Below are 10,459 nucleotides of genomic sequence, written 5' to 3' on the forward strand. Positions count from 1 at the left end.
AGACAGAATTTGGAGTACTGAGCCCAGCCCTTGGTTCCACATTTTTAAGCAACATCACTCCAGCACAGCAAGGGTAATTACTATTTTATAGTTCTCTTTCCTTGCTTGACTCCATTTGGATTTTGAAAAGCTCTCTATATTAAAGCGTCTCATTAGCCATGTGAAGCCCAGTACCCTAGAAACAGTGTTTAATTCAACCATGCCCTCCCTTCTGGGCATTTCCTGGCAAAAAATTGCCAGTTGGAATAGCTGAAGACAGCCAAACATTCACTGCAAGGAAGTGCCAAAACAAGGGTCTTTATTGCTGATAAAAGCCATGGAAACATCAGAATGCAAAACAAAGGTGCTGCCTTTTTTTTCACTTCCATCTGCTTCACTAAAGCTGTGACTGCTGCTGTGATGGAATTGAAGGCACCAGTTTTCACCCTGAGATAAACTCTAGTACAGCAGCAAATGACAGAAGCAATTTTACTCCCAGTGTTAAATCACTATGTTTACTCTTACATTACTACCAAGCAATGTTCCTCACACCATGTTCACATTTTCTGTGCTCTTCACCATGCTCATACTCAAAAGTTAGGCCCGATAAAAGCCAAACTTTTATCATTGTATCCTGGCTATACTAAAACAAAGCATGCTATGGTCTGTTTCCAAAGGAGAAAGGGGATAATCTCTCATCCTCCACAATTCCCTGTAACTCCTGTTACCCTGCAAGTCAAACCTGTGTATTAATAAGATCTGGTGTTTATGATATCTTGGATTCCAGTTCCACCATCTGGAAGTGCAGCTATCCCAGGCATCCACAGCACTCAAGGACAATTACACTTACACTTGCCAGGTGGATGAGCCTTGTCCGACACAGGTGGTCACCACCAGCGGTGCAGGGCAGCAAGGTTCATCCACCCCTGCTCTTCACCACATTTTCAGCACAGCCACCTCCTGAACAAGAAGTTTGGAGATCTTTTGGAGACTTTTGTTCAAAGGTCTCCAAACTCACAGTGACCCAAAAGCTGAACTGAACTCCTCACAGTGTCCACAACCATAAACCACTTCAATGAGTATGTGATCCACCTTTATGCAGAGCACAGCCATAACAACACACCCAAAGCTGGACTATACCTGCAACACACATACACCATGCCAGCTGAACACTCAAAAGATGTGTGCAACTGACCACTTATGCCTGCACAGGAGCAGGAATAACCTGTACCACAGACAGGTGCCACTGTGCTGGCAGAACAGTGCTCGTGCCAAGTCACACCAGCTGGACTTCTAATGACCACACAGCAATTACTGCATTAAAGAAATCTACTCCTTGCAGTCAAAATTATACTGGTACAAAAATCTACATGCAGACCAGGCCCTAAATCAATTTAGGAAACCTACACAAGGAATTGTCCTTCTTTAATTATATAGCCATTTAAATAAATCTGTTTAAATCAAGACTTAGGACTTGAAATAATTTTTTTAAAGGAGTGTGGTTTTGTTACCTGCACGCATGCTGACCTTGCAAATGAAGTCACTGACTTTGACAGCTCACTCTTAGGAGCTCAGAGTTTGTTACATGGAAAATAAACAAAAAGCAGTAGTAAACACTTCGGCTTCAGCAGTTTGAAGCAACAAGAACAATTCATAGCTACAAGAAATAGTGCTGTGACCAACAGATATTAACAGTGGAGAGGGTTGTTGCACTGCAGTGTCCTGTGAAAAACACCCATCTTGGCCATCCTTGAAATTTAACTCCTTTTTCACTGTTGGTGCTCTGCCATCACTACAGCACCGTGGGCAAAATCTACTGCACATATGAAGAAAAGGACAGTGAGCTGCAATATGCTCCAACACAATTTACCTAGTTTTCAAACAAAAGCAGATAGAACAACATGTTTAGTATCTTGCAGAGCTTTTACCCTGCCTCCATCAGGGGTTGTGCTCAGCTATCCTTGTCTGGAGCATACAGCAAACCTCGGTCACATACTGTCAATCTCAGGCATGAGAGGGCTTTAAGAAAAAAAAAACTAAATAAACAAACAAAAGAGAGAAAAGAAGCAACTATGGGAAGATTGCAAATCTAGTCATTTTTATTTGTTCAACTTATTTTCCCTTCTCTGCATTTATCTACATACTTTTCCTTTATTATTTAATATTAATCTGGAACAACAAAAGCAGCTTGCAAGTCCTTCCTTTTACCTACCTGCGCAACTGAACACTCAGCAACTCAAGTCTCCAAAACCAAGCAACAAGACAAAGTCACAGAGGGATCAGACAGCCCAGTACCACAGTAGGCCATCAAAGTAGCCACTGTCTGTCAAGAATGAAGGCACAAAGCAATGCAAGAAAGAATAACAACAACAACAAAAATAAAATCTGTCACTGATGTTTCCCATGTTAGCAGAATGCAATAATTTACTCCACAAGTTAAATAATTACAATACTTAACCTGGGCACAGCTCTAGCAGTATAAACACACCTTTTATCAATACCTTCTCTCATCTTCTCATAGAATCAAGCTATGCAGCACGTTTTCTGTTTGTGCAACAGCACAGATGTGCCACTTTAACCAAAAAAAAAAACCAAAAAACAGCTGCACAAGGTATTGTCTATGTGATATCCACTGTACAAACTGTGCCATCAAGTGAAAAACAGAAAGAGACTCTCATTAGCACAGCCACAAGGCTAGACATGCAGTCTACAGTTTCAGCACCAACACCTACTTCATTCATGGGAGATATTTTGCTACTTCCAGCCCTTTTTTACTTAACTCACACTACCCAAGTCTTCTTCAGCCATGCTACAAGCCACGTCCCAGAGAGCTACTTACCTCTTACCTGTTTGTAACACCAAATCAAGATATTATTGTGCTGGTAATGCTGGTTTGTCACTGTTAGCACTGACAAGGGTGCCGGGGAGGATCTGTGCTGGACACAGCACTGGTGTGTTGTTGTGTACCAGTCTTTGAACAGATGAGTTTTTCCAGCACCAGAGACAGTAAAGAAAAAAAAAATAAAATAAAAAATCTGCATTTACCACCACTGCTAACAGAGTGCAAGAGCAGAATAGCACAAAATAGTGTTCAAAGCACACTGAAATGATAAAGGTCATAAGGACTTGCCTACGTAAAGATTAACCAAAAAAAGAAAAACAGACAGCAGCAGCCCTGACACATACATTAAAAGGAAGATTTCTCTTCCAAGTATCACCCCTGACTATGGGCTCTGCCTAACAAAGCATGACAGATCAAATCAAACACTGGCAGAGGTCAGCATTGCTCTCATTTTCTTCACTTCACCATGTCAAAGGTCCAAGCCCCCAGCAGTGAAGCAGATGGAAGAAGGGTGTCTTTGCTCTGGCACATTTTGCCATTTAAATCACAGGGAGAAGCGGGGCTGCTGAGGGCTTGGGCTGCCATTTGTTTCAACCAAGTCACCTACGGTGCACAGTGAAATCTGACCGCAGACAGTAACCTACCAAACTCGAGAGATGCTGCTTTCCACGTCTGCCCTGCCTCCTGAATGGGCCACACCTGCAGGCATCCTGAGGAGATTCAGCCCAACGCACTTCAGTTGCCCACACTGGTCTGGAGACAGCATCCTGGGATCCCCAAGGCCAAGCACTCTTGTTTAAATAGGGAAAAAATGCAGCAACACACACTGACCTGACTGGACACAGGATTGCAGTAGGATCTCCAAATCTAGCACTGTTTAAAACAACCTCTTCCATCACAACTGGCTTTTTTTAGGCTAGGCAAAATTGAGTGTGTCATCACAGCATGAGCTCGGTGCCCCAGTATTCCAAGTCTGGTCCATTCTGGGCTCCCAACCCACCTAGAGTGTAACAACAGAACTGGTGGCTACTTCCCCACAGAAGAGAGCAACTGTGAACAACTGAAAACATGACTTTGATTTGAAGGTCATGAAGGAAACAAGAGGTGGGGGGGTTTCTAGTTTTTGATTATTATTTTTATTAGGTTTTTTTTTTAACCTGAACACTGGTCTTTTTACCTCAACTGTCTCAGAGGCCCAATATCTCTGAAGGAATTTTACAGGAATAATACTGGCATTAAAGGTCTGCTGTACTGAAAGAAAAAGGTCAATGGAAGAGTTAGATGCCATTTTCTGTGGTATACCTTCATCACTTGAGTAGAAAGATGACATCCAGCCGACTGCCCACAGGCTCTTTGGACTGCCTTTAGAATAAATGTGAAATAAAGGCATCACAGCCTTTGCTAGCTCTGCTGATTAAAGATAGACAGCTCTTCATCTGACTTCTTTCGCGCTAAGATGACCATAATTCACATTTAATATGCCGCAAAGTCATCTGCCTTCCAAGCACAGGAGCTGAAAAGAGCTGTTCTGCTGAAAGTCACTGCTCTTAGGTCAAATTTAAACTCAGCATTACAGGACAGAAATTACATTGCTATTAATAATAAATAGTCATGATAATGTTTTCCCTTAATAGGGCATCTCTTCCCCAAGAATCCTAATGCTTTATAAATGCTGGACTGAGTTTTATCCACTGCTACAACCCTAACTTCTGCTTGATTTGCATGGGTGCAGAGGAATGCAGAAATTAATTAGAGTTTGCATCAGACCTGCAAATCACTTCACTGCAGCTTGGTGTTCCTCCCACCTCAGAGATAGATGCAGCAACAATATTGTCAGTGCTTTAACAAGGAGTTCTCACAAACACATTTTGGACAGCAGGCCTATACTGCATGCCTGTGTGGTGCCAGTGCTTCCTGTGAAGGGGTGGGAAGGTAAAGATCTGAGCAGTACTATTTATGTTCCCCTCTAAATAAAGATGCTCCCTCATGACCACGATCAAGTATAGAAGAACTACCAATCAGCAAAAAACTTTAAGTGCTCCTTAAGAGGAGCAGCTTCTGGAGGGCTGGGAAAATCATACTCTGTGTAGTCCCCAGGCAGAATGGTCTCCTACCATGTGCTACTACAACATAAACATTTTAAAAACAAATACTACATAGACATGGCTGCGAACACAAGCAGTAAATACTCAACACACGGCTCAGTGTTCCTGTCCTTAACTTGGGATGAAAGAGTAAGCAAAACAACTGTAAATAGAATCGAGGATAACATCTCCAGAGATATGCTAAACATCTGGTACTTGAGTCTTCTCAAAAGCAAAACATTTGCTCCCCAGAAACACTGCATGTGGAGCTCAGGAATAAGTTCTCTTTATCCAAGCTGACTTGAGGCAAACACGAACAGGACCAGGCACACAGAAACATCTGTGCCTTCAAGATGAAATGTCACCAAGGTCTTCTCAGAACCACAGGCAGTAAATCACTTCACCTGATGTGGCAGCTACTCAGTCTCACAAAGCAAGTGTTTCAGTCAGGATCTGATGAATGTCATACCTAATTGACTGAGGAGGGATTACACTGGGAAAAGTAATGTGCTGACAGTTTTGAACTAGGTGGAGGCTCATATCATACTGTCTGTACTAGGAGCTCTTCTGATGCTGGGCACAAATAGGCACTCAACATGTGACATATTTCATTCTTCTATGCAAACACATGTCCCCTGCCTGATCAGGCTTGGGATACGACTGTACTACTGAAGCATACAGGGAGGGGAAAAGAGGACAACTCCTAGCAAACACACTGAATGTTCCAGTTCAGTGAGAAGGGAAACCACCCCTATTCAACAGCAGCTTTATTCTCAGTGCTTACCTTAATATTCACCCACAGATCTTTCTTGACCACCAAGCAGCAAGTCAGTCAGGACATCAGTTTTGTATTATGCTCCAGGGAGCAAATATAAAGCAATAATAAAAAGAGCTCCTAAGTGAGCAGGACAGACCAGGGGCAAGAAAGGGAAAGGGTCAATCAGGCCCATTTTGTAGAAGTAAACAAGGAATTTGATTCTTTGTATCCAGAAGTGACAGAGGCCATCAGCGTATTTCCCATAAAACACCACGGGTTTTATTTGTGCTTTTGGTCACTGTTCAAATCAGCCTGCTTTCCAATTCTCTCTTGACTTCTCAGTTGGTTCCAAAGACTTGCCCAACATTGATCCTACTCCTAAAAAAACTACCATAGAGTCAGATGCAGCTCAGGAACCTGTTTCTAATAGTGACGGGCAGCAGAGGTTTAGAGGAAAAGCTAACAGGACAAGTGTGAAGCTTTATTTCTCCCATTTTCTCCCCTCGACAGCTGCCAGGAAGCCACCATTTGGAGACTTCCTCAGCTGGGACTATATTCATACATTTCTGTTTGAACAGAAGTTGATGGGCCACTGTGCCAAAAACACATTTCAAGCAGCAACTCATCTACATGTCAGGTGCACGAGTGAAAACAAAACAACTGAATCCTTCCTGCCGAGTGGCCAGAGTTAAACACAGCTGTGGGGACACCTGTTTCACCCCACCTTCACCTCTGGAGTCTGCATCAGGAATAGGCCAGACAAGACTTAATGTGCTGCAAATTCACAGGGTAAACTCAGCTCCAGATGGGTGATGGAAACACCACCAACTGCTTTCTTGGGCTTTCACTTTTTAATAATGAAACTTCACCAAATGAGAATGCAGCTTTGGGAAACAAGACCATTTAAAATAAAACGTGGGTACCAAAGAAAAGTTGGTCCCTGTCTCTTTCCAGGCCAGACATTCATTCTGTAATGGAGAATCTACATATTCATGTTACTAACAAGCAACTCATGATTTCTCAACCTCTTCTACTGCAATGCAGGACATCATGTTCAGACCTCCTGAAATCTCCATCTGTAAAGCCTCTGGTATCCCCATCTATGTCCTATGACTAGCTGCTACATAATAGTTTTGTGTGAGATTTCAAGAGTAAGGAATGTTTTTCTATCGTTTGCTTTCCTCAGTCTACACAACATTGCCCCTCTTTACCACAGACTTCTGAACCTCCCACTTAATTGCAGTCTCTCCCACAAACCAGAAAATCCATTGATTAAAGCAAAATAATCACTCCAGGGCACAGCAGCTCCCAAGCCATGAAGGGCAAGCAGGACCAGGAGACAGAGCTGCCAGCAGAGAGATAGTCCTCTCACCAGTTTGGGAACTGCTGCTCTAGCTCCCTGTTCACGCCTTGCAAGAACTTTCATTGTTACAGACTCAATGTCTGTATTAAAAAAAAAAATTAAGAAAATTTACCTCTGAGATAACTGTGAGAGGAGTTACTTGTAGTCCAAGATACATTTCTGTAATAATCTTTTAAGTAAAACACTATTAAAAAAATTACCAGATGCTGCACATTATCATCTTGTAACCTGTTTAGTTCCTGTTTAATGACCATTCCATGCATTTTTCACACAAACTTTATTATCCCTACAACATACAAATAACACCTGCTGGGGAAAGGGAGGAAACCCTTTAACTAGAGGTGAAAGGGAACCAAGAATGGTGATGTTCTAATAAACAGGGAGAAAACACCTTTTTCCTGCTCTAGTCTGTTGCTCGCAGATTGCATCAGCAAGTTACCATTAACATCTCAGCTACATCAATTCATAGAACCATTCATAAATTCAACTCATGTTTGAGACCAGACTTTTTTTTTCTTATTTAATCTGCAAATATTCAGAGAAGGACAAAACATTATTACGTTATTATGCTAGATATGTGTCTGGCCCTCTGCGAGAAAGCACACGAACTGTGTTACTTTATTATTTCACAAATGCTGTTCTTCTAACAGATGCCTTGTGTCTGCCTGAAATCTCATGGGACTCTACCTCTAAGAGCACAAGGCAAGCCTGGACACTTCCATGAGCAACACCTGCAGGAAGAGTGTGTCACAGGAAAACTGACACAATTGTTGCCAAATTAATGTGTGTCAAATGTGAAACCTTGTTACCTTATACTGTCCTTTATAGTGTTTAGTGGGATATGGACTTCTATATTACAAATTCATTCACATGTAATTCTGGCAAGCAAGTCAGGCTTCTGGTGCAAGCATAGCATCTTCAGGAAAAAGTCAAGTGTATTATAAAAGAAAAGCAAATGTTCTGACTCAAAGAACAAGCATTTCTGAGTACAGAAAGTAACACTGAGCAAAGATTCCAGACAAATGCCTACACTGTACTTGAGGCAGGATTTTTTCTTTAGGTACTGACTTAATTTCCTTAATTGCATAATTTCAAATGTTGAAAACACTAGCTGGCTGTGATATTAGCAGCATTTGAATGGTGACTAATTCTAATGAGTATGCTAGTAGCAATTTAACACTATGACACACCACACACGTTTATGAGGCTGAGAGGGATAGCAATCACCCTGGCTCATAAACCTCCACGCTCTCTGCGACACCACCTCACGGCTTTTTCCTCTCATTTTCACCTTTTGTCTCTTATATTTGAGGGGACAAATTAAGATTCCCTTACTGCACAGGTTGCTTCCACTTAAATCCATCGGAAAGCCATTGTCCGAGGACCAGAGATCCCGAAGCTGGAAGAGTAAAGCCCAGACTTGCGCTCACACAGGAGAAAGCGAGATGCGGCCCGCTTTTGCACGCCTGAAACCAGAGCAGCTCACCACAGTGCATGCCTACTTTTTCAGTCCCTCCTTCCCTTTGTACGTGAGCTTCGCTAAGCATTTCCTCTGCTGTCACCGCTTCCTGCCTCCCTCTCTGGTTCGCAGCTGGGGTCCCGGGGACACCCGCGCCCCCCGAGCAGCGCGGGCGCGATGCTCGGATCCCCGCTCCCATGGGCCAGGTGGGGATGGGAACCGGCGGGCGGGATGGTTATTTCCTCCCTTTTACCGCGACTTTCTCCTTTTTACCACGACACGGGTGACACCTGCTCCCTCCTCCCGCACCCTCGGGTGTCAGGCCCGGCTCTGAATAGGCTTGCCCGAGCATCGCGGAGGGGCGGGTCCCCGGTGTCGAGGGACCTCGCCGGCGAAGACCGGGATACGGGATGTCACACCGAGCTGCCGCAGCGCCATCCCCCGCGCCCCGCCGGTCCTCGGCCTGCACCCGCGGCTCGGCCAGCCCCTCTCCGGAGACACGGGGCACGGGGAAGAGGGCTGAAGAGTAAAGCGAAGGCAAAACTCCGCGCAGAGGGGGGAGGTTCAATTCCATTCAGCCCGAGGCGAGCGCGAATCCCGAGCCCGAGGCGGGGTCGCCCCCCTGCCGCCCGCACTCACCAAGGGTCTTGACGGCGACCTGCCGGGTGAGCGGCGGCGGCAGGTTGACGCAGACCAGGTCGACGTCCTGGTGCAGCAGCACCTCGTCGATGCGGCTGGTGTAGAAGGGGACGCTCATCTCCTTGGCCAGCTCCTCCGCCTCCTCGGGCGTGCGGCCCCACAGCGCCTTCACGGCGAAGCCCTCCGCCTTCAGCAGCGGCACGATCACCCGCGCCGTCAGCCCGGTGCCGAACACCCCCACCCCGGGCAGCATGGCGGCGGCGCGGCGGGCGGCACGGCGAGGCGAGGCGCTCCCTCCTTCTCTCAGCGGGGAGAGGGAGGCAGCCCCCGCTCGACACTGCTACTGCTGCTGCCGCCGCCGGGGCCGGGACCAGCCGCCCCCCGCCTCAGCAGCGCCGCGGCCGCCGGCTGCCCCGCCATGCCCCCACCATCACACAGAGCCCCGCGGAGGCGCCGGCGCTGCGCTCCCTTCGGTGGACGCGGGGCGCGCAGGGGCGACCGCCCTTCCCCGGGCGGCGGCGCGGGCTCAGCGCCGCTCCTCTGCCATGTTCGCCGGCGCCCGCTCGCCGCCGGGAGGGCGGCGCGTCGCTGTCACCTCCCGGGTGTTCCTGCACCGCCCGCACCGCCCCCGCCGCGCCATTGGCGGCCGCCCAAACAAGAAAATTCTATCCGCGGGAGCTCCCGCCCGGCCGCGCGGAGCGGAGCGGAGCGGCCCGGGATGCGGGGACGCGGTGCAGGCATCGCCCACAGGTGCGCTCCGCGGCACCGCCGGGGTTTGCCGTCCGCCTGGCGGGTCGGTATCGCGGCATCTCCGGAGATTTCCCTCCTTCCCCCACCTCTTCCCCCACGGGAGAGCCTCTGAGGGGTCGTGGTGATGGGGAGTCGTCGGAGTCGCGCCCCAGTGAAGGCACAGGAGTGCTGGGAGAGCAGCAGTGGCAGACTGGCGTGAGCTGGTCGTGCCCATCGCCCTGCGTCTGTCTCCTCTCGGGACGGTCCTCCAGAACAGAGATGTCCCAGAGCATGAGGGGGGCTGCCCTGAACCCCAATAGTGCCGTGCATGCGGTCGGATTCCAGCTCCACCACCTGTGCTTCCCACCACATCCACTCGCCCGGGATGCCCAGCCAATGCCTTCACCACCCATGGCACACTGGACTGTTGTTCGTTCACTTCCCTTCGAAATATCAAGACTCTTCAGCTTTACTGGGACATCGGTTCTCCCTTTTTTTTTCCTAGCAAAGCGTCAATATGACAATCCCCTTCTCCATGGGTCCACTTAACACAATTCAAAACCCACGAATTTGCTAAGGCAGCTTAGGCAGCTTTAGCTACTGTTGC

At 47.1% G+C, this 10,459-nt stretch overlaps 1 protein-coding gene across 1 annotated transcript in view; it reads right to left on the reverse strand.

Moving 5' to 3' along the window:
- Nucleotides 1-9,722, reverse strand: part of GFOD1 (glucose-fructose oxidoreductase domain containing 1) — a 71,486-nt gene extending 61,764 nt beyond the window's left edge. The window contains exon 1 of the mRNA XM_041475371.1: nt 9,124-9,722. Within this exon, the coding sequence (XP_041331305.1) occupies nt 9,124-9,376 (253 nt within the window). The 5' untranslated portion in view covers nt 9,377-9,722. The remainder of the gene's footprint in view (nt 1-9,123) is intronic.
- Between the last annotated feature and the right edge of the window lie 737 nt (nt 9,723-10,459).

The sequence above is a fragment of the Pyrgilauda ruficollis genome, unplaced genomic scaffold (genome assembly GCF_017590135.1).
Source record: "Pyrgilauda ruficollis isolate IOZ18807 unplaced genomic scaffold, ASM1759013v1 scaffold35, whole genome shotgun sequence".
Classification (NCBI taxonomy): domain Eukaryota; kingdom Metazoa; phylum Chordata; class Aves; order Passeriformes; family Passeridae; genus Pyrgilauda; species Pyrgilauda ruficollis.